A 25,899-nucleotide genomic window follows, 5' to 3' on the forward strand; every position below is an offset into this window, starting at 1 on the left:
GCTATAACCCATCTAAGACTAAAGTTCTTTCATAAAGCCTTTGGTGATTTATCTAACAAGATGTATTATGTCTACCCTTTTTAAAATTTTTTTGCTTATACAACATTTATCCTACTCTTCTCTCAATTGTGAAGTATATGAGAACAAGAGTGTTGTGTTATCACTTAGCATGAAGAATAAGAAGACAAAAATCCTATATTTCCCTGCCATTAAATTTATGATCTGGGGGTGAGTTACTTAACTTGAGAATGCCTCTGTTTCTTCCTGTCCAAATGAGGATGTTAGCACACCTGCCTTATAGGGCTGTATGACAATGGACTGTGTCAATGACATAAAGCACTTAGAATGGTATCTGACACATAGAACTCAGAAATTGGCAATCCTTCTACTACAGTTAAACCCTCTGGACCTCAGTTTCCCCATTCAGAATGGGGAATTAGATAAGGTTATTTCTCAGGCTCCTTCTGCTTTCATATAATATTTCTTTAACAAATCCTAGAGAGACTTTCACATAAGAGTCTCAATATTTACAAAATTGAATCGGCATATCTAAATAATAGAGCAGATCATCAGTACAACTGTACAATGTATAACCTCTGATAGGATAGAACTACAAACTTTAAAAGGTTTCCTATTGCTTCTGCTTATTATATGAAAAACTATCCATTCTCATTAAGAGAGAAAAGTATTTTTAATGGAAACAGTTTGTGGTGTAACTCCTGAGGTTCTTCTTGCTGTTACAGGTTGCTAGCTACCATGGGCAGACAGAAAACTGATCAGTTTTTAGCTTCAAATTGAGAAGCTGATTGATTTCTGAGACTCTGAAATTCTTTCTATTACCTCAGTGGCTTGTATCTCCCTCCTCCAGCCACTGCCAGTGGGCTTTCTTAATCAAAGCTGACATGTCATGAATGGCGTTATCCTATCTGTGTTATGCCCCTTCTTTTGCAACATTTATGATTATACTGCTCAATTTTTCCTTTATGTTTACTCCCCACAGAAGTGAAAATTAATTTGGCAGTTGCAATGACAACCTGCACCATGAAACTCCATTTAGCTTTCATATGCATGTGTAATGCCCCTCAAAAGTGAGATTCTTAAGGTTTTGATAGGTTGCTCATATACCTTGGTGACCAAATAACAGCAGAAATGCAACAGCAGGCAAGTTGAATCCACTGTGAAGAAGGTCTAAGCTGAAACACAAACCAGAGAGAGAACTTTAGCGTTGAATAGGGCAGCAGTTTAGGATGGAAATATGGATATGTGTCAGAGGAGAATGCAGTGTACTGAGTTATCCACCATTATTGAGAAATAAGCTAAATGATACCAGGACACCTTGAGTGTGTGTGGGCATGTATGTGCTTGTAAGTAGACCATTCCATTCCTTGCTGGAATAGAACTAAGGCTTCTTGCATTACTTTCCACAGTGACACATTTCTATCATAATACACTTTGGACTGAATACTTGAGGTGAAGTCATCTATGTACAATACACATAGATTTTTCAACCCACTACATTCCCTTATGGAGGTGAGGCAAATGAACTGTCTTTTAAAGAGGTACCACTCAAGCCTTCCAAGAGCAGAAGATCAAAACAGCTTGTTTATTTCTCATCCTTTGTTTTCCAATCTTCTTTCTTTTTTAAGATTTTAGTTTTATGAGCATGTTCATTCCCATTAACATGTTAATAGCCAATTTCACTCTTCTGTTGTGTTGTTTGATTTTGCACACCTGTGAGCAGTTCTCTTTGAGAGGGGGCGACCATCTCATTTTTGTAATCACAAAACTCCATGCATGGATTCCTCCAGTGTGCACTGGGTAAGCCCTAAATCCATGAGTGCAGACCGCCCCTCCACTAATCACATCGCCAAATGGAGTTTGCTCTAATTTGCTTAATCACTCAGCTGTAATTGAATCCTGATGGGAAGCTGGGTTTCCATCCAGAATTATTCCCCTTCTCCTGCCGAGAAAGTGGTAAAGTAGCCATTTCTTCTCCCCAGCAGCCCCAGGACAGTTTGCATATGGTTTCATTTCTCCCTACTCCATGATGTTTTCCAGAGTTGGAGGAATTACGGCATGGAGATTGTGGTCCCCATTCTCAGGGATATTTCTCCTGTTGTTCTCTCTCTCTGCATCGTAGTAAACCTTATAACCATGTATAATGATCCATCTCTTCCTTCTCCGTATCTCACCCTCCTAAGAGCTCTCTACAAAAAGTTTGACTAAAATATGTATGCAAATATAGTACTTCCACCTGAGCTGGGTACAGTCAGTTTGGAGAGCCCAAGTGAATACTTCTGAAAATATGCTCCCATAGCTACCTGCATATGTATCAGTTAGAGCAATGGTCTCCAAGTGTGGTCCTTAGACCAGCAACACAGAATCCCTTGGGAAGTTGTTAGAAATGCAAATTCACAAGCTTTACTAATCCCACTGAGCGAGATTCTCTTGAGGTGGGGCCAGAAATGAGTATTTTATCAAGTCCTCCCAGTGAACTAATACCTAAGGATTATTGTTAGAAATTCAGATTCCTGGGCCTGCTTTACTGCTGACTAAATAAGCATTCATTGGAGGTAAGATCTGGGCTAGGTAGATTACCTAAGTAGATGATAGGTAGGTAGATAGAAGTATACATATATATGCATACACAAATGTAAACTTTTAAAAATTATTCTAGATTTACAGAGGAGTTACAAAGATGGAATTCCCACATACCCTTCTCCAGGTTACCCCAAATGTTAATATCTTAAACAGCCAGTATGCATTTATCAAAACTGAGAAATTAACAATGGAAAAATACTACTTCAATACAGATTTTATTCAGATTCCACTAGTTTTTTACATGAGTGTCCTTCTGTTCCAGGATCCAATCCGGTTTTCAGTTTCTCAGTCTGACTTCTTGACCTTTACAGTTTCAAAGAGCCCACGTCAGGTATTTTGTAGAATGTCCTTCACTTTGGATTTTTATAATATTTTCTCATGATTAGATGAAGGTTATGGATTTAGGGGAAGAATGAAACACAAATGGGGTGCCCTTAACATCACATCCTATCAGAGGGCACATGAAATCCACATGACTTATCGGTAATGATGTTCACTTAGTGATCCAGTTAAAGCAGTGTCTGCCAGGTTTCTCCACTCCTAAGTTACGCTTTCTCCTTTTATATATTCTTTAGAAACAAGTCACTAAGTACAGCCTTAACTCAAAGGAATAGTGTCAAAGAAGTTATAGGCATGTGTTCAGACCACTAGAGTAATTAGTAAATATTTTGAGGGAAATACTTTTAAGCTGTATAAATGTTCAGTGTCTCCTTAAAGTTTCCCACACTAACTTTAGCATCTATCAGTGACTCTGATGTGCAACAAGTATTACTATAATGTTCTAATGGTGATATTCCATTTCTCTCATTCCTTCTACATTTATTACTTGGAATTGTTCTGTACAGAAAATTCATTCCTTCTTTCTTATTTACTTATTTAGTCTTTTTTATTTCAGTATTGGTTTGTAAGTGTGTATTGTAGTCTTTGGATAATTATTTAATACCATTGTTCCTTATTTTGTTAATATTGTTCGAGCTTTGATCACTGGGCACATTTTTAGGTCGCTTTTGTGTCCTGTTGATGTAACCCCATATTTTTTTTTGCCTTTGTGTATTTCTTAATTCCTGACTACAGCTTCATTTTGTATGTGCCCTGCCCCAGCCTTAGAATCAGCCATCTCTTCAAAGAGTTCTGTTTCTTTTTTCTGAAAGATGATATTTCCAAACCAACACCTGTGTAGTAAGAGGACTATTTGCTCTGGTATGTCATTGCTTCGAGGTTTTCTCAGTGGATGGTGCTAGGATACATATGTATGTATACTAATCCATGTATACAAGCATATCTCTCCCTCTCTAAAACATGAGTTTATGCTGATATTTCTGACCCTTTCTGGCATCACATGGTTCATTCTAGCCTGCCTTTTCTGCTTATGTATAAATTCTTCAACAGTGTAAAACCTATCTGCCATTATCTATAATTAATTTACTGTTTTGTTCAACCCAACTCAAATATGGACAGCAGTTCCAGAATTGCTAACTCATATCCCTGTGAAAACTACACAAATCAGAGTACCATTTTATATTCAGTTCTTTTACTCTCTAGCTTTAGACTTTCCAGTCAAAGTGCAGTTTTTAAAAGTTGTTTATTTAGATCAACTTATTTTCTACACATCTCCATCAGTAAAATTGCCTCAGATATTAGTAATGCCATTAGATTAATTTGTCACAGTTGCATTCCATTCTAGGATCCCCTGATAAAACCTGATCTTTTAAATTTTGCATTATTGTGGTGTGTTGCTCTTAGGGTTTTGACAAGTGTGTGGAATCATGTGTCTCCTACCACAGTACCATCAGAACATTTCCATTACCCCCAAATTCCCTTGTGGGCTCCCTTTGTACTCAACACCTCCTCTCAACCCTTGGCATCCATGGATCTGTTTTCCACCCCTACAGTTTTGCTTTCTCTGGAATGCAATATGAACAGAATTATACAATATGTAGTCTTTTCAGTTTGGCTTCTTTGACTTAGAAAAATGCTTTTAAAATTTATTCATGCTCATCCACGAATCAGCAGTTCCTTTTTGTTACTGAGCAGGATTCAGTTGTATGGATGTACCAGTTTGTTGATCTATTCACCAGTTGACAGATGTCTTAGTTGTTTCTAGTTTTAGTGATTACGAATATAGTTGCTGTAAACATTTGTGTGCACATTTGTGTGAGTACAAGCTTTTAATTCATCTGGATAAATCCCTAGGATTGGAACTGACTGCTGCTTGATAGATTACCTCTACATTTAACATTTTGTGATGTCAAACTGGTTTCCAAAGTGGATGTACCATTGTACAGTCGTGCCAACAATGAGCAGACATTCCTATGCTTTGCATCTTCTCCAGAATTTGATATTGCTGGATTTTTTGAAAACTGTTTTAATAGGTATTGTAGCATTATATCATTGTGGTTTTAATTAGCATTTCCCTAATGACTGATCTTTTCCTGTGATTATTTACCATCTATTTTGTGTGTGTGTCTATGCAGATTTTATGCCCATTTTGAGTTTTCTGTTTTTATTGCGGAGTTTCATTACTTTATGTATTGTAGATATAAATCCTTTGTAAGATATATGATTATCTCCCAGTCTCCAGCTTGAGCTGTCATTTTCTTAATACTGTCTTTCATAGAACAAAAGTTTTAAGGTTGCATAAAATTTGATTTATCAATTTTGGTCTTTACAGTTTGGGGTTTTACTGTCATACCCGAAAACTCTTTGCAAAACCTAAGGTCATTACAGATTTCCCTTTGTCTCAGTCTGAAAGTTTTTTTAGTTTCATATTTTAGACTTAGGTCTATCATCCATTTGAAGTTAATTTTTAAAGTTTATTTATTTACTTATTTTGAGATAGAAAGTGCACACACCAGTGAGCAGGGGAGGGGCAGAGAGAGGGAGGAAGAGAGAAAAATCCCAAGAAGACTCTGTGCTGTAAGCACAGAGCCCAACATGGGGCCAGAACTCATGAAACTGTGAGATCATGACCTGAGCCAAAATCAAGAGTTGGATGCTTAATCAACTGAGCCATCCAGGTGCCCCTAAAGTTAATTTTTATATGAAGTATGAAGTATATGTCGAGCAATTATTTCTGTGCATGAATATCTTTTTGTTTCAGCATCATTTGTTTAAAAGAGTACCTTTCTCCACTGATTGCCTTCGCATCTTTGCCGACAATCACTTGACTGTATTTGTATTGATCTGTTTCTGGACCTCTTTTCTGTTCCACTGATCTAAGTGTCTGTTCTTTTTCCAACCCCTCACCATCTTGATTACTGTAGCTTGGGATTGATAGTAAGTCTTGAATTTGGAAAGTTCACCAGTTTTGTTCCTCTTTTTCAGTTGTTTTGACTATTCTAGTTCCTTTGACTTTCTGTATAACTGTTAGAATTAGCTATTGATATGTACAGTGAAACCTTGGATTGAGAGTAACTTGTTTTACAAGTGTTCTGCAAGACAAGCACACATTTCTAATAAATTTTAACTTGATAAATGGGTGATGTCTTGCAATATGCGTAGCATGTGATGCCAAATGTCACATGATTACAACTGAGCCAATGGTTCTTGAAATTCGCTTTGATATACAAGTGCTTTGGACTAAAAGCATGCTTCGGGAATGAATTATGCTCACAAACCAAGGTTTTAGTGTATTTTAAAAGGTTGCTGAGATTTTGAATAAAATTGCAGTGAATCTAGAGGTAAAATTGGGGAGAGTTATTTAATTTTTTTTAATTCTTTCAGCCATGTTTCATAGTTTTCAGAATATAGCTCCTGTACGTATTTTTTTTTAGATTTATACATAAGCACCACATTTTTTATTATATTGTTAATGACATTATTTTAGTTTAAAATTATAATTGTTCATTGCTGATCTGTAGATATATGACCTTTGTATTTTGAATTTCTGTCCCACAACTTAGCTTAACTCACCTTTTAGTTTTAGAAGATTCTACCTAGACAGTTATGTCATCTGCAAATAGAGACAATTTTAGTTTTTCATTTGCAAACTGTATGCTTTTGTTTCTTTTCTTTTTTCCCCACTTATTTCTCTGACAAGGACATCCAGTTCAATGTTGAAAAAGAGTGTTAAGAGAAGAAAAAGTTGCCTTGTAATTTCTTACTATTAAGCATGATGCTTGTTGTAGGCCTTTAGTAGATGCCTGTTATTAGTCTTAGGAAGTTCTCATCTGATCCTAGTTTTATCATGAATGTATATTGAATTTTGTTTGGTGCTTTTTCCACATATATGAAGGTGATCATATATGGTTTATCTTATTTAATCTGATCATATATGAATTATAATACTTGATTTTCAAATAATGAATCAGCATTGCAATCCTTGGATGAAATCCACTTGTTTATGATATATTACTATTTTTTATAAATTGCTGGATTTATTTGTTTAGTAGTTTTTTTAGAAGTTTTGCAAGTATGTTCATGAATGGTATTAGTCTTTTTAAAAATGATATCTTCATCTGGCTTGGGTATTAGGATAATACTGACCTTATGAAATGAGTTATTTTCTCTCCTCTTCTCTTTTCAGTAAAAGAGTGTATAGATCATGTTTTATTTCTTCCTTAACTGTTTGGTAGACTTTATCAATGAAACTATGTGAGGCGGGATCTTTCATTTTTGGAAGTTTGTGTGTGTGTGTGTGTGTGTGTTTGTGTGTGTGTGAATTTGGTATCTCTAATATATTTAGAACTATTCAGATTATATATCCCACATTCAGTTTTGATAGTTTGTGTCTTTCAAGGAAGTCATCCATTTCATTTAATTTGATAAGTTTATTGGCAAAAGTATATTGTTTATAATATTCCCTTACTGCCATTTGCTACCTGTGGGATCAATCAGTAAGGTTAGCCCCTCTTTTATTCCTGATATGAATAATTTTTTATTTATTTCTTTTGGTCAGCTTTGACTAGAGATTTACCAATTTTATGAATGTTCCCAAATAAGCAGATTTTTTTTGTTTTTTAAATTTTTCTCTTATTTTTTTCTGATTTCAGTTTAATTGATTTTGCTCTTTTATTATGTATTTCTGCTTTTTGGGGGGGACAGTTACTTAGCCATTTCCCACCTCATTCCTTAAAAAGAGGCTTCAGTTGCTATTTTCAATATTAGCTCTTTTTCTCACATAAGCATTTGATGATTACAAATTTTCCTAAATTCTCCTAAATACCACTTTAGTTGAAATCTATACATTTTGATATGTTCCACTTTTATTTTCATTTAGTTTTAAATATTTTAAAATGTCACTTGACATTTCCTCTTTGACCCATGGGTTATTTAGAAGTGTGTTGTTTAATTTCCAAGTGTTATTGATTTCTAGTTTAATTCTGTTAGGTCTGATAACATTGTATGATTTCTATGCTTTTAAATTTGTTTTGTTCTTGTTGTTTTTTAATGGACCAGAATATAGTCTAGCTTAACAAATGTTCCACTTACACTTGAAAAGAATGTGTACTGTTCTGTTGTCCTCTCGATTGTTCTATAAATGTCAATTAAGTCAAGTTGGTTGATGGTGTTGTTGAAACTCTACATTTTGAAAACGGACTATCGGTGATCTTGTGCACACTGAAAATTAAGAGCCACTTATAGAGAACTAACACTGATTAGGATGAAAGTGTAATGGAGGTTCAGTTTTGGATGAGGTTTCATATTTGTTATGTTTGTGGAAGCCTAGTATCATCCACTCAGTTGTCCACGCTCAGGATGTAAGCTTAATAATAGATATCTCCCAACCACATTACAAGAACAAGTTTTTCCTCTTCACCTCTAGGTCTTCTGCCCATTGGATGGCCTTTGATGCCTTTCCTACAAATATTCTCTCTACCCCTTTCACCTATACCAGCCTTTCTTTTCTTTTTCTTTTTTTAAAGTTTATTTATTTATTTTTGTGAGATACAGAGACAGCATGAGTGCAGGAGAGACAGGAGAGACAAAGAGAGAGAGGGGGCTCTGTGCTGCCAGTGTGAGCCCAATGCAGGGGTCAAACTCATGAAACCATGAGATTGTACCTGACCTAAGACCAAGAGTCAGACACTTAACTAACTGAGCCACCCAGGTGCCCCATATACCAAGCTTTCTTTTTCTTTTTTTTTTAATTTTTTCAATGTTTGTTTGTTTATGTATTTTGAAAGAGAGAGAGAGAGAGAGAGAGAGCATGAGCAGGGGAGGCACAGAGAGAGAGGAAGACACAGAATCTGAAGCAGGTTCCAGGATCTGAGCTGTCAGCACAGAGCCCGAGGTGGGACTTGAACTCATGAACTGTGAGACCATGACCTGAGCCAAAGTCAGCCGCTTTACTGACTGAGCTACCCAGGCACCCCTATACCAGCCTTTCTTAAAGTGTGTTTTATAAAGTACTATATCCAGGAGCTACTACTAACCAAGAGGTGGGGTCATGAGGAGTACATCAATTGCTTAGTAAACTGCTGCATATTTCCATCTTGAAATTCATGACAATTAATATCATAACAGCTCTGAGAAATCTGAATAAACACATCTATTCTTTAATTTAATACCCTTTCTTTCTAACAAAAAATACATAATACCAACTACCTTATAAAGTTTTTAAGATGGGATAACATATATGAAAACACATATTTGAGGGTTGAGTACATATTATCTGGTCAATAAATGTTTGTTACTGTGATTTATAGTAGTTGGTGTTTTGATGGTGCTATTTTATTTTTAAATTTATTCCATTGGCTGACCTTTAGAAGTTGGGATAGATATGAAGGTGAAAGAAAAAAAAAAAAACATGGGAATGCAAACACCAGGAAAGTCACAAAAATTGACCTGAGCTTTAACTGTTTCAGTACATTTTTATTGTAGTTTATTGATTTTAGTTTTTTTGTAGTGTATCACATTCATTTTAAAGACCTTCCTCCACCCATTTTGTCAACCTAAATTTGTCTCCCCAGGATCAGTATCAATGGTGTTCCTGGGCATTCTTAAGTGCAGTACTAAGAAAATCAGGCTGTGCAATATCATGGAGGATGCATCTATTATGAACAACAGCTCAGGACTTCACATAATACCCGCAGCCATCCTCATTCAGCAGCATCGCCAAGAAAGTGCTATGTACTCAGAAATCAAAATTCCCTCCTCCTCAGCTACTGACCCTGGTTCCTTTGGTATCTCTGAGGGAACTTTATTGACACTCTGCTTTCTTTTCTTAAACAGGTGGGCTCTGCATTGCACAGTCTGTGAGAATCCCCCAAGAGCGCAAAGACAGAACCATTGACTTTGATAGAATTATCAAACAGCTCCTGGACACCCCCAACTCCAGGGCCGTCGTGATTTTTGCCAACGATGAGGATATAAAGTAAGGATGACTGGTGTAATTCATTAATATGCATGCTGCAACTTTTGGAGACAGAAGGATCAGGATACTGGCAGAGAAAGGGGAAAAGATAGCACAGAAGCAAATCTATAATTACATAGTGGGGAAGTCTGTACGTGCTCTCTCCCCTACACACGTAGTGGTAGCCAACCACGGAAGCAGCAGTGTGTTCCTGTCATGTCTTCCCCTCTGTTAGCAAAATAAATGTATTCAATTACTTGTAAAAAGAGAAAACCACTGGACCTTTCAGAGGTTCTTTTATTAAAAATATACCCAAATGTAACAGACTTTTATCCGAAGAATGGTTCCTCTTAATGTAAAAGAGAAAACGTCTTATAATTCTGGCTATATTACTACCGCTTTAGACTCAATATGTTCCAAACCAAGCTTGTCCACCTCCACATCTCCAGTCCACTTCTTCCCCTTCTTATCTTGATTCTTCTTGGAGTAAAAAATCTGATTGGAATCATGACTTGTTTTCCTCATTCCTGCATTCTTGGCCAAGCTATGTAGAGCTAACCTTTGTTTCTAGAACATAATGTGTCCGGAATATGTTTCTTTCTTTTTTTTTTTATTATCTTCAATTTGTCTTTTTTTTTTTTAATATGAACTTTATTGTCAAATTGGTTTCCGTACAACACCCAGTGCTCATCCCAACAGGTGCCCTCCTCAATGCATGGGGGCACTTGTACCCCAGTGTTTATAGCAGCCAATAATAGCCAAATAGCTTTCAACAATAGCCAAATTATGGAAAGAGCCTAAATGTCCATCAAATGATGAATGGATAAAGAAATTGTGGTTTATATACACAATGGAATACTATTTGGCAATGAGAAAGAATGAAATACAGCCTTTTGTAGCAACGTGGATGGAATTGGAGAGTGTTACGCTAAGGAAATAAGTCACACAGAAAGACAGATACCACATGTTTTCACTCTTATGTGGATCTGGAATATGTTTCTAAGACACAAATGTGCCTTGATTTCTTCTCTGACCACTACCACCTTGGTCCAGAATATTTATTTATTTAGAATAAATAGTAATTACACTTGCTTAAAAATATTTTAAAAATCTAGGTTTATAAAAAAGTTCCATTCATCCTGCCGCCTCCCCCCAGCTAACAGGTTCTCTTTTTCAGCTGCAGTGGCTAGTGACCAGTTTCTTGTATACTCTTCTAGAGATAGTCTATATTTTTATATGATGGTGGCATACTATGTGTACATCTTGTTGTATTCCCTGCTAGCTTTTCCTCACTATTTTATCATGGATGTCTATGAATATAAGTACCTGTCTATCCAGTCTTTCTAATAGCTGTGCAGAATTTCATCTTATACCCATACTATAATTTGTCTAAATGCTGCCTTATTGATTGACATTTGCAGACTTTTGTAATTATAAATAATACTGCAATAAACTTCCTTTTCCACATCTGTGCATGCAAATATAAATATGCAAATACAGATTATTAATATATGCATTTTATGCAATAGATAGATATGTAATAATATAACACAAATATATAAATGCAGTTATATTATTTTATGTATTTATCTTATAAGTGATTTTTAATATTTTATTTATTTTTGAGAGACAGAGAGAGAGAGAGAGAGAGAGAGACAGAGTACAAGTGGGGAAGGGGCAGAGAGAAAGACACAGAATCCATGAAGCAGGCTCCAGGCTCTGAGCTGTCAGCACAGAGCCTGACGTGGGGCTTGAACACATGAACCACGAGATCATGACCTGAGCCGAAGTCGGATGCTTAACCAACTGAGCCACTCAGGCACCCCTATAAGTGTTTTCAACATAAATGCCTAGAAAAGAAGTTTCCAGGACAAAGATGTATTCCAATATGAATGTTGTTTTCCAAAGAGGTTGTGCTGGTGTATATCTCCACTGGTATGAAAGAACTGGATGGAATTATTTAGTCTCTGTCTTAGAATTCAAAATACACCATTTAATTTGAAGGTGAGTATCTTTCATTCAGAGTGAGGTTTAAGGGCTCAGCACATTACTGCATCCTGCTTGGATTACTGCACTGTCATCATTGTCAGCCTTCCGATTTTGTGCCTCTCCCCTCCACACACACCCTAAATGTTGTTTCTGAATCCATCTATCACTTTCCCAGTATTAAGCTCTGACCTAGGGTGGCAGGATTATTAAATGCCAAGCATAGTAAACCTGAAATTGAGATCCCTGAGGTATTTTGCAACTAATGAGCACTGTGTCACCTTGGGAAGTCTCCCCACTGTCAATCACCCCCATCCTGCTTCCCAATTTCTGAGGCCTCAGTTCTCCCATCAATAAAATGAAAATCCTTTTAAGCTCTTTTTCTGTTTATCCAGCCTCGTCCCACCTTTCTAGTCTTATTTCATTCCCTGCTCCTTCATGTTTTGTGTTTCCTCACTCCCTGGTCTTGGTGTGTTCCCTTCTACCTGCCTAGAATGTTTTTTTTTTTCCTTCCTCAGTTTCTCATTCCAGTGCCATGTCTAGTGTGGCTTTCTGAGGGAAGATGTCCTGAATGATGCACCTTTCGCAAATTCTTCATAGTTTATGTCACTAATGTTATTTTGCATCACTTGATCATTTGTTTAGTGTCCATCTTCTCCACTAGTCTGTAAGCACTGTAGAGGCAGAGGTGATACCTCTTTGGACTTCCTTCTGTACTTCAGTCCCTCTCATGGTGTTTGGTAGGTAGTAAATGCTCAAGAAATGGTACCAAATAAATGAATGAGTGAACTCACTATGCTAATGCACACTATTAATTTAAAGATAAGCTTCTCTATGTGAACTTCACAATGCTTTAAAATGTGGTCCTAATTTAACATTTAGACCTCATCCCCACTCATCCACTTCTATACCCAAAATGCATGGCTCTGGTCCTCTAGCAGTTCTAATTGCTTCTCCCCATGGTGTTTTGTTTTTTTCCTTCCTTCCTTCCTTCCTTCCTTCCTTCCTTCCTTCCTTCCTTTCTTTTTTTGATGGTGTTTTTTGTTTCTCTCCTTCTCTACCTGTTGAAATTGTCCATTTTTAAAGTCTGTCTCAAATATGCCCTTCTCCACGAAACTATTTCTGGCCACCCCTTAAATGTATTACTTCTCTTCTTACAAAATTCTAATATGTTGCTCCTTGGCCATTTTCTTCTACACTTTGTGTGGTAGTTACTTGAAAGATTTTGTTTTCATAATATTACTCTTTTGTTTTGTTTTTGCTTATTTCTCTCATCTCTATTGATCTCCTTCTTAATTGTCTCATAAATATTTTTCATACATTATTTTACACATTTTCAAAGTATTGATAAGGTGTGGCTTTGTGTTTATTTCTAAATACATGGTATATGTCATGCAAAAATTACTGCAAATAGCTTTGGTGACTAATTCATCATAATACTCTTGACTTGTAGATAATGTGTGGTTTTAATTTGGGTTGTAAAAATGCATACAATCCACTCAATAATTGTGCTCGTTCTTTTTGTTATGGGGTTTGTGTGCTGAATATTATTGTATACTGTGATCCATAGCAGTGATAGCAGAAATAGTTCTTGAACGCAGTAATAAAATTTAAGTGCATTTATGTTTCTTCTAAAACATGATCTCAAATATAGTAATGTCTGAAGAGTACTGTTAACTCACAATGTTATGTTATTTCTTTTTTCAGAAGATTTACACTGTAAATGGGAAATTTTGAGATTTCTTAGAACATTAACTTCAAATACTTTGTTAGAGAATAGCAGTGAGAAGATAGTAATATCTAGATTTTAAAGCTAAGACAAATGCTCAGTAAGTCAAGGCCACTGATAATTTGAATTTTAGACAATAGTGGATCCTTTTTCTGAAACACTTTTTTTTCTGATTATAAAAGTAATACATAACTATTGTACATCCAGTGAAAAACATGGTAAAGTTTTTTGTTGTTGCTCTTTATTAAAAGGAATCTTTAAGTTTACTTTGCCCTGATTATCTAGAAAAGATTAAGGTTAGAGAAACTAATCACAAGCAATGATTTTAAATAATCTCTATAAAATGTGAAATCCCAATAATCAGAGATAGAATAAAATTCTGGTTTAATGTTTACATACAGATTTTCCCCAAAAGAATTTCTCACTTTTTATCTTCAACTGTTTGTAATTCACATTTCACTTAACCATAAGTATTTTTAAATAGTTTACTCTTAGTTATCTTAATAAATAAACTCACAGTTTTACATTTATATTAAAGTGAACATTCACTTTTTGCATTTTTTTTAGTTTTGTCTTTTCTTCCTTGTTTTACTTGGCTTCTGCCCACCTTTGCATTTGTACTGTCTTCAATCTCAGCAACACCTTCTCAGTGGACTGTTAGGTTAACAATATGTTTTTAGCAGTATCCTTATTTTTCTGTGCTCTCAGATGACCCTGTACTTCTAACTATGTATATATATGCATACACTGGCAAAGTTTAGCCAGCTTTTATTATATACGACTTGAATAACCTATTGCAGTTTTTATTCATTGATTTTTCTTTTTTAACAAGTGCTTGTGGAAAGCTAAGTATATTCACTTTTTTTTCTAATGAAGCATATTCTTAATTACTTTTTAGTCCATCCTTTGGATGCACTCTTGTTTGTTTAGACAGTCCCCTATTGCTCTACCTTTAGGTTGTCTGCAGTAACGAACATACATTTTTGACAGCGTTTTTGACATTTCCTTTGCATAGATTAGTAGAAATAGTATCTCTAGGTCAAGAGTACAAATGATTGATTGTGTTTATTTTTATTAAAATGAAAAACACCTATAAAAATTAAAATATAAGTGAAACACTTTGATACAAACAGCAGTGTCCAGTCCCTTCAGACTCTCTGGTTAAGCTCTTTTTGAGCAGTTATTTTAATTCTTTCAGCTATTTCTTTCTGTCTTATCTGCATAATGTGCCAATAACACAATTTTGGAATTATTAAGTTTGAATATTATCTATTAATTCCTCTTATGTTAGGTAGAATTTGGCTCACTTGTACCCTCCGTAGTCTCTCAATGTTATCCTATAAGGTTTTCATTTAACAGAAACGAGTACGTGCTTTATTATGATTATATAAATATTATATACCACAGCATCAGATCTTTTTTCTATGATATGATTTTTTTGGGTAAAAGGTTTAGTTTTTCAAAGCATTCATATGATGATTTTTTACTTGCTTTTTCTTACTAATGTCCTACGTCTCACATCTGTTTCCATATATTCATGTGAAAGATAATCCATGAGTTCCATTTTTTTTTCCTGGACACTTACCTTCTCAAATATCCATCTTCCTGTTTTATTCTGGACCAATCTATATCATGGTAAGAAATTTTTCCCTGTCACTCATTTATGTTTATGGTTTCTTTCCTCATTTTGCTGTAGCATGCTCTTCAAAACTTTCTAGTAAAGGCTAAATTCAAGGAAAACATTTTGTGTTGCATGCCTAAAAAATGTTCTCATTCTCCATATTTACTTAGTAGTTGGAACAGTTAGGCATAGCTTCATGTTTGTTTGTTTGTTTGTTTAAGTGTTTATTTTTAAGAGCATGCAAGCTGGGGAGAGGCAGAGACAGGGGGACAGAGGATCTGAAGCAGGCTCTGAAGTGGGCTCAGAGCTGACAGTCTTGACAGCAGTAAGCTCGATGTGGGGCTCAAACTCATGAACCCCAAGATCATGATCTGAGCTAAAGTTGGAATCTCAACTGTCCAAGCCATCCAGGTGGCTTCAGACTTATTTTTAATTACATGATACCTGGCACATAAATGATTTTCAGCCAATAGCTATGGTGGCTAATGAGTTGTAGGACTTGTAACTTGCAGGGAGTTTGAGGTTCTAATTTTGGATGGAAAAGTCTGTAAGTTCTAGAGGACATATATGCTAATTCTGTTAGTACTGGGATTCTTTGTGTGTTAAATATTAGAATTCCAGATTATAAAATATTTTTTTTCTCAGAATTTGGAAGGCATTGCTCCACTATCCATCATCTTTTGTTTGCTTGGTTTTTGTTTGTTTGATTGTTTTTACTATTAAGAGGTTGGTGATATTCTGCTTCTTATTTTTCTTCCCGTGTCCTGATCTTCTTTTGGAAGCTTTTAGGATATTTTAATTTTTTTCCCCAGAAATCTTAAATTGTGTGACATGCTTGATTTTTCCCCATTATTTTGCTGAGTGAATCTTTTAAATTTGGAAATTCATATTATCAATTTTTTGGTCTCTTCTTCATTAAAAATATATTGTTACAAAATTCACTCTGTTGTCTCTGTATATTTGTTTTGGAAGTTTTATTAGCTGAATATATGTGTCCCTAGATTCATTCTTTAAGACTCTTATATTTTCTGAAATGTGTTCTACCTTTTTGTTGTTGTTTTGCTTTCTGGATAATTTTCTTCACTCTTTTTTTTTCTCTTCTAACATATTTCATATTTTAATAACTAAGAGCTATTTCCCATTGTTTGTTTCTATTTTCTATGTTATCTCGTTCTTGATTACAGAAGATATGATAATTCTTATTTAAATATATTTGTTTTTGTTCTTTTCTATATGTTTCTCTGCCCCACTATACATCAGTTTCCTTTTTGTGTTAACTTATTTGGTTTCTAGTTTACATTGGAGATTTTCTGCAATTACGGGTGATTTCTGGAAGTTCCCATTTGAGAGAAAGACCAAAGAGTTCTTGATACATGGACAGTGCATATCACCTAAAAGGGCTCTCAGTGGTCTGGTCAGACATCCAAGTTGCCATTCCATTAGAGGGTCTCTCTATGGCAGTATATAGAATTATTCTTCTAGGGTGGTCCAGATTTTTTGAGAAAAGCTGTTTTCTCCCGGGGGAGACACTCTCTTAGTTTTCAGCATTCTGTAGGCAGAAGTGTAAATTTCCCAGAGAGTCTTACCATTTTAATACTTAGTGATAAATTTAACTTATAATTAACAGGCTTAATTCAACATTTCTCATTCACAACTTTCTGGTATTTGGATGTTTACAATATCAGAACCTATTCCTTACAGTTTTAATAGAAAATTACCATTCCATTTTCTGCCAAGAAGAAAAAGAATTTGGCCATGTACCTATGTGACAAAGTACCTCCAAGTCTTGAGAAACAAACAAATCATTTCTCTTGTGGTATGACCCACCAGAGGACTCTCAGTTGTAGCTTCCTCTGTTCTACAAATGCAATCACCTTATCCACCTCTTCTTTCTTCCAAAAATATATTATAATAACTGTACCATGATTGATTACTTTTCATTTTGTTTTATTTGCCTTGTTGCCCTTGTTATATATGTATATATATATATATATATATATATATATATATTTTTTTAATGTTTATTTTTGAGAGAGATACAGAGACACAGCACAAGCAGGGGAGGGGCAGAGAGAGAGAGGGAGACACAGAATCCGAAACAGACTCAGTCTCTGAGCTTTCAGCACAGAGCCCAACACGGGGCTTGGACTTAGGAACGGCGAGACCATGACCTGAGCTGAGACACTTAACTGACTGAGCCACTCAAGTGCCCCATTTATATAGTATTTTTATTTATAAAACTGGGCTGTAAAATTTCAAGTATGGCATACTTGTTCACTTCAATGAATAATTTAAGACCCTTAATTTAGATTGACATGGTGCTTTCCAGAAATTATATAGACCACCAGCAGTGAATGCAAACTCTCATTTCTCCAGCCCCATGCCCAGATTCACAAAACAAAACAAATCTTTTGGTCAACATGAAAAGCAAGTGTGATATCTTACCCTATTTTACATTTCCCTCCTTTCGAACGTATATGAATATGTATCTCCAGCTTACGGGTTATTTATATTTCTCCTTTTGTCATTTGTCTTTTACTGTTTCTTGCCTATTTTCTTCAAGCTGTTATGATCATTTTTCTTAGTGGTTTATAAAATTTCTTTATATATGCAGGGATATAAACCCTTTGACATACTTCTTTTTTGCCATTGATTACTTACTTTTTTTTTTTTAAATTTTTTTTTTCAACGTTTATTTATTTTTGGGACAGAGAGAGACAGAGCATGAACGGACGAGGGGCAGAGAGAGAGGGAGACACAGAATCGGAAACAGGCTCCAGGCTCTGAGCCATCAGCCCAGAGCCCGACGCGGGGCTCGAACTCACGGGCCGCGAGATCGTGACCTGGCTGAAGTCGGACGCTTAACCGACTGCGCCACCCAGGCGCCCCGATTACTTACTTTTTGAGAACTGGTAGCTTGCTTTCCTTCTGCTTGATTCCTAATTGATATATATACGTTCAGCAGCTGTTCCTTATCATTAATAAAACTTTTTCTGTTTTTTCACAGGCAGATCCTTGCAGCAGCCAAAAGAGCTGACCAAGTAGGCCATTTTCTTTGGGTGGGATCAGACAGCTGGGGTTCCAAAATAAACCCACTGCACCAGCATGAAGATATTGCAGAAGGAGCCATCACCATTCAGCCCAAGCGAGCAACAGTCGAAGGTATGGGTTTTAACCATTGTAAAATATGCTAAGAGACTGGTTTGTGCCACTCAGGATGGCTCAGTCAGGCGTCTCTTTGAGGATTTGGTATTTTTACATAATGTATGCAGTGTAATTTCAAACTTGTAGCCATGAAATGCACATTAGGCCATATATCTGCTCTGTTCTTTTCGTTGATAGTCCTCTTTTGAAGAGATCATGTGTTTCTATAATATCAAAATTCTCATTTTTTTTATTGTGGCACCAGAGCTTTCTGAGAGAAGAGCATCACCATTAATAAGTGAAATAATAACACAATCCAAGTGTACATAAGTGAACTGCATTTTTCTGAAAGAATATTTTCCCTTTGCAATGTATCCATTACTTCTACAGCAGAATAACTCTGGGGATTCTTTTCTTTGTTACTTCGTGGAGTGTCTTCCAGCCCCCAGGATCTCACTGCACACCACCTCTCTCAGGCACCAACATCACCTTGCCTTCATGGGTCTCTTTTGTTCTCACTCTCTTTCTCTTGCCTTCCTAAATCATTGCCTCTTTCTTTTCCTTTGCCTTCCTTGCTGCTACAAAGAGTCTTCAAGAGGAAGAAGGAGGAGAGGGTGTTTATTGGTATCCTTCTGATCTAACAGAAGTTGCTGATTACAATTTATGTTCTCCTTTAATTTGAAAAGAAAAGTTATTTTGAAAAGAAGATACTGTGAAGAAAAGGAACTCCTCCACTGGTATCCTGCTTTGTGTTTCTTTTCTGGTGGACCATGTCTCCAAAGATTCCCTAAAACATGCTTGCTTTGCACGTTAAAAAAGCCTCTATCCTCTCACTCAAAAAAGGATCAAATATTTGCATTTCTTTCTATTCTGTCTCCACTCCAGTATAATTAATTATTCTCCCCAGAAGCCTGCATGGTCTATGGAGACCTTTTTAAACAAGCCAGGTTGTGGTTCAGTCACTGTTGCCTTTCTGTGTTATCTGGGGGAGATAAAGATCCCATGAGTCACCCATGTGTTCATTGGGAGGCTTTGAATTCATTTCATTCCCCAGTACGTGTCCTGAGAAGATTGCTTATCTTACAACACAGACCAATGCATTTGCAGATGGGTTGCAAAAATAAAAGATAACATTTTAACTATCTCCACTCCTTTTTACTAAAAATTTTGAGTATCCACCATATGTCTTGCTCTGTTCTGAGAGTTGAAAAACAAGATGAGGACAAAATCCTTACTTTCAAGGCATACAGAGCTGAGAGAAGGTGTCAAAAATAGCCATTGACTGGGTAACATGAGAAACACTGTAAATGCAATATGGAATCGATACCACAGGGTACAAAGGAGATACTGTGGAAGTTTCTCTGAATGGTGGTGTTGCAGTTGGGGATACTCCTGAGAGGAGCTAAAGTCATGACTTGAAATGTATCAGGCAGGTGAGGAGAAGAACACCATCCACCCCCAACCCAGGGACAGAAACAGAAGAGTGAAGGAGCAGGGCATGCTGGGATAACAGTAAATAATTCATTCTACAGCACAACCCTGAAATCCTGAAATCCTTATGGTTCTTTAAAAACGTTCCCACTTACAGGGCATTGGGACAACTCTTTTCTCTCCTAGAGTTCCAGTCACTGCACTATTGGCCTAATTCACTCCTAATTCTGTCCTTTAGGACTTTGCTCAGACATTAATTTTCCTTGGAAGCTACATATGACCATTCCACCTCAGCCAGGTTTGGGTTAGACACCCTTTCTGTTGCTTCTGTGGCATCCTTCATGACCCCTACCATTGTAGCATCTCTTTACTTATCTCTGTCTAGAAACATATCTGTTATGTATGCCCTGCATTGTGCCCCCAGCACCAGTACCCCTTGGCCTGCATATGGCAGATACTCAAACAGATTTTTAAGTGTTTGGATGCTGAGATGGGTGGAGGAATCACAGACCACCTGACATCCTGCCATAAAATATGGCAGGGAAACGGGCCAGAGTTGGATTAAAAAGGGTCTTGAAATTATGCTAAGGAAAGTGTTCTTTATTCTGAAAGTCTGGGCAGTGTCTGGAAAGTAGAATGTGATCAAAGGTGGTTAGAATGTTCACTCAGGTGATGTTATGGAGAAGTGAAGTGTAAGAGTCAGGTGAGAATGAAAGCAAGCAAGGAATGAGTGAGGTCCTTTCTTCCTTGGCTGTAGATGCCGCATGACATGGATGCCTATACTCCATGGTTACTAGCTCCAGTTTCATGATATTTAGGGAAATTATTAAGTATCTTGAAGTTTTTATAAGTTCTTGAAAAAAAATTTCCTGCTGTGTATTTAGGGATACACAAAGTTATCTTTTTTGGGTGGGGAGAGGGGTGATATGCAAAGCTCTTAAATCAAACACAAAACAACATCCTAGATCTGAAAAAAACATATCTATATCTACATTTGTATCTATATCAATGTCTATATCTATATCTATGTCATTTATATCTATATCTCTCTTTTGGGGAGGGGTTGTTCCAAACAATGAATTGAGAGAGAGATATTGTTAAAATTGGAACATGATAGGGCAGCAACTCTTTATACAAAACTCTCTGCTCCTAACCAGATAAAAATGAGGATTTCTCTCTCCCTCTCTCTCTCTCTCTCTCTCTCTTTGGCTGGTGTGTGTGGCTTATGTCTAGCCATATTGTCTATGTGCATTGCTACAAAGAACAGACTAGATTTGCTCACTTAGGAGATGAGACATCAAGATTGTCGTTGTGCATTTATAGTGACACACTCCTAAAGAAGTGCAAAAAGAAATGCATTTGCTTGCACTAAGGTTTGTAAAGCAAGCTATGAGATATCCCAAATGAAACTAATAAATGGAGAATATTCTGTATCAGCAAATAAGTTTTCCTCTCCTGTCTAATGTTTCTTTTTTCTTTTTGATAAATATCCCATATTGATTTCTACTGTCGTGGAACATCCTCCAAATATTTATAATACTCCTATATCCCTGCATGTTTGTGTTTTGTAATGTTGTATGTACAAATGCAAACAGGAAAAAGGCAATCAATAATCAACATGTTTCTTTTCTTTAGATTTATATTTTGAACATGTTCAGCAAAGATCTGAATTTTTGGCTGGTCTTTTCTCTATCTTCATGAATAATTAACAATAAATTGCTTTAGGAAAAATTGCTAGCCAGCATATGGCCTCTGTGAGAGTAGTGCTCATCTTCTTTTATCTCCTATCTGTATTTATTCTCCATTTATAGAAGAAAGGGCTTCTGTGTTTGCTAGCCAAGTGTGTTGTTCTTCCCCCTTTCAATTTGATGTTGATAGGAATTGTGCCCGGGAAAGGTCGGCCATGGCCCTGATCGCTGCCCAACACTCACAGGATATCTGGAGAACGTCTCCACAACTTGGCAGCTCTCCTCCATCTCCTGAGCCAAAACACTTCTGTAATTTTCAGTGTCTCTGAATTGTCTGATGAGCCAAGGGATCTCTGGCATTTTCCTCTTTTCTGTTGCCCCATTAACTAGGATTTTCTGTCATCCTTTCCAGCCCCCAACAAGTCCTCAGAGCAAAAAATGTCCATGTTGCTTTCAACTCTTTGCCCTACAAAGTGCTCTGCTTCTCTGAGAATAGGCTGTCCAAGGCAGCTTCTAATTATAGTCAACAGGGATTGTGGACCAGTATCTTTTCATCTCTGCTATAATCATTAACATTAGGGAGCTAGTGTAATGAAGGGTGGATTTTCAAAGCTAACTATAATGGCTCTGACTATTGGTGATGTTTTCAAATGTGTCTGTGGAACAGCTTGGTTCCTGAATTAAATCTGCAATCTATGTAGGAGAGACAAAAAATGCTCTGGACCTGGCATAAAAAGTTGGTTATTTCATGCTTTTTTAATTCAAGACTGAAATGAATTCTTTATTTTTCCTAAAACTGGAGATCAAAGCTATGAAGAGCTAAACTAAAATATTTCTGGCTCCAATTTAGATGTGTCCTACTTTAGCCTTCCTTGATTACCTAGAATGTTCCACACATATCACAAGGTTTTGTAGGTGAATGGCAGAAAATGACAAGAAAGAAAACATTCCCTTAAACCACAGTGCTATTTCTGAGCAATGCATATGCCTTTTAGAGCTATAACTGGTTTAATAAGAGAGCAATGAGAGTTTGCATGTTCAGTGTCATGACAATTGGTTTATTGAATCTTTTATAAATATTGGTAAACTCTAGCAGGGTATCAGGCACCAACCTAAACAGTGAGATATAGCAAGTGACAGTCTAGACCAGGTCCTTGCTCTCATTAGTTGCCTACTTAATTTAGAAGTGACAGGTGATTAAAAAAAAGTATAAACAAGAAAATATCATATTAGAATAATTTTACATTTTCCCCCTAAAAACCAGCTTGCAAATTATGGAGATACGAAGGAGGAAGAGAGACCAGGACACAATACAGGTCCAAACAAAGATTGGGAGAATGTGGGTGCAGGTCAGTGGCTCAAGCCTCTGTAGCCTACTCTAGATTCCTGGCTCATATCCATAACAGATTCTTTCAGTGCTTAAAATCCACCAAAGTTTCCCATTTCCCTATTTCTTACTTCTCTGGAAAATAACTTTTTCTTCAAGACAGATCAAATCATTAGTATTTTCAAAAGACTTCCTGCTTTTCTCAGAGTTAGTCTACCCTGCAAAAGCAAACTCATTGCTCCCAAGTCTAAAATGTGCTACATGCCCCCTTTCCTGAAAGCACCAAACATACCAGGCTCACCTGTGGCACTTACAGCTAGAATCTGAACCTTAAGGGCAATGCCTACCGCTCATGGCTTCCTTGAGATTATCCATCTTGCACCTCTTGCATTCTTTGTATGTCTTGCCTTTTTTTCAAGTTTGGAGAGACTATCTGGGCAGCACTGGCCCTGTGGCTTAATTAGGTGACTTGCTGGAATGTTCCAAATACACAAGGGAAGCCTCAGCTCTGACTCCTCAGAAAGTAGGAAGGCACAGGTAAGGCTGTTTGTCTTAGACACTTCGTGGGCACTTCCTTTCTGAACTGTACTGTTTCTACTCATAGAACAGACAGAGAGAGACGGTGAGCAGATCACAGGTGTGGCAAGAATAGGTATGTGAAGAAAAACACCATCTCATTTTTTATCTTGTGTTGTTTAAATTAGACATTGTTGGCCTTGAGCAAGTGGTCAGAAATGTAAACAGAGAAATCTCAATTGAAAGTAACTAAGGAGAGCTGAGAACAATTCACTTTATGTGTATAAAGTCCCAGGTTTGGGGCCATGCCTTTTCCTGTCTCATAGGATAGACAATTTCTTTTTTATTTACTCTTTTTTTTTTTAGGAAGATTTTTCTTTTTTTCTTTTTTTTTATTTATTGAAATTTTTAGTTAACATACAGCCCAATATTGGCTTCAGAAGGAGAATTGAGTGATTCATCACTTACATACAACACCCAGTGCTCATCACAACAATGCCCTTCTTAACATCCATCACCCATTTAGCCCATCTCCCACCCACTTCACTCCATCAACCCTCTATTTGTTCTCTACTGTTAAGAGTCTCTTGTTGTTTGTTTCCCTCCCTTCTGTTCCCCCCTTCCCATATATTCATCTGTTTTGTTTCTTAAATTATACATATGAGTGAATTAATATAGTATTTGTCTTTCTCTGATTGACTTATCTCAGCACAATACATTGTAGCTGCATCCACATCATAGCAAATGGCAAGATTTTATTCTTTTTTGATGGCTGAGTAATATTCCTGTGTGTGTGTGTGTGTGTGTGTGTGTGTGTGTGTGTCAAACTACCAAAACTGAAACAGAAAGAGAAAATTTGAACAGATTCATAATCAGCAAAGAAATTGAATCAGTAATCAGAAATCTCCCAAGATACAAGAGTCTTGGGCCAGATGGCTTCCCAGAGAATACATGCTTTCTTAATGGGCTTCGCTTAACTGACCACCAATCATTTCCTAACCAGTGAATATGTAAACCAAAAAGAATGTATCCATTCTGTTTGCATGATATGCTGTCTGATGTCCCCAGTACCCTGAACACTCCCCGTTAATAATCGGATCCCTAGTATGTCCCACCAGTTTAATTTTTAGCTCTCAGGAATAGCTATTTTTGATTCTAAATGTATTTACTGCAGTAATATGTATTACCATAATTATTTCATGTAATGAAAATCATATAAACCAATGAAGTGAGTGCAGAGAAAGTAAAAGAGAATGAGAGATGCTATTTCAAAGAAGATACATTTGGGTTCCTTGGAAAGATTTGATAAGTTTGTAACTGTTAGTTGTGGGCTAAATTTGGTGGAAATTTTTAAAGGAAATCATAAACACTAGAAACATACTGCACTTAACTACTGGTCAACTACCTTCAAGTTTTTATTTCACTTTAAAGACCACAAAACTGAATTTTATTATAGTTGATTTTTTTCAAGATTATAACAGGGAGGCCAAATGGGTGATGCATATTTGGAAAAAATTTTCATGATCATACACCAGAAGATTGGCAAGTGAGTGTGTGTGTGTGTGTGTGTGTGTGTGTGTATGGATGGATTTTGAGTCAAAATATTTGATATATTTATGTATTTTTAATTATTCTTTGCCAAGATATAAATGTTTTATTAATTGACCTACCTTGGGTCTCAATAATATTTAACTATTATTTAATTATAAAGTTTCCAATATATTTACATTTGGGCTTTCCCTTCCTAGGACTTAAGTTTTTCACCTGTAGGTGAAAATTTTCAGCTCTATCATCCCCAAAGGGTCCTTCATTGTGAGAGTGATTATCTGTTATTTCTGCCTACCCTGCATCCATTCTCTCCACTTGTTACAGCCCCCACATTCTCACCTGCAGAGGCTCACACTCTACTTACTGTCAGCTCATGTGACTCAGGTGACACTGATTCAAAACCTTGACTCAGAGATAAGGCATGGAGTTCATATCACACCCCTGGCTCCCCATGTCTGGATCAGGACTTCGCATGTTTATCAACTATAGACTCCTGTTACTTGTATAAGATCCTTCAGAATGGGTTTCTGTAACTTACAACTCAAATGACTTAACAAATATGATTGCATATTAGGACAGTCTTCTGTCAGGCCTTTTGTTAAATCCTGTATCTTCTCTGAGTTACATCCTTTCCAAGTGTTATTTACCTCACATGGGTGTCTCTTTTTAATTATTCTCCCCTTCTTTATCCCTCTCTTTTGAAATCTATGTATTCTTGTCTTATGAGACCATTAGTCTCATCAACCCTGTGATGTTTTCCTTCCCTTGTCGCCTGAGCCTTATTCCTAATCCCATTATCTCAGCCATGCAGTGGCTATTTTGTTCATGAAGCATCTTCACATATAATCAGTTATTCTAAGTTATATATCACAGAATGTTGATGAAGTCTAAGTGATGGCTTCAGATATTCCTGAGAAATACTGATGAACTATCAGATCACTCTCCCAAAATCTAATTGTTTCAGAATTGAGCAGAGAATCCCTTCTAAAGGAAGAATGACAAAATTAGTCTGAT

General features: G+C 36.4%; 1 protein-coding gene across 1 annotated transcript in view; it reads left to right on the top strand.

The window, feature by feature from the left end:
• Positions 1 to 25,899, top strand: part of GRM7 (glutamate metabotropic receptor 7) — an 811,284-nt gene that overhangs the window by 425,281 nt on the left and 360,104 nt on the right. The window contains exons 3-4 of the mRNA XM_047096787.1: positions 9,775 to 9,916; positions 18,239 to 18,393. Of these exons, the coding sequence (XP_046952743.1) occupies positions 9,775 to 9,916; positions 18,239 to 18,393 (297 nt within the window). The remainder of the gene's footprint in view (positions 1 to 9,774; positions 9,917 to 18,238; positions 18,394 to 25,899) is intronic.

Source organism: Lynx rufus, unplaced genomic scaffold, assembly GCF_022079265.1.
Source record: "Lynx rufus isolate CCGP_SWC_20201006 ecotype Redwood Valley unplaced genomic scaffold, mLynRuf1.p SCAF_4, whole genome shotgun sequence".
Lineage (NCBI taxonomy): Eukaryota > Metazoa > Chordata > Mammalia > Carnivora > Felidae > Lynx > Lynx rufus.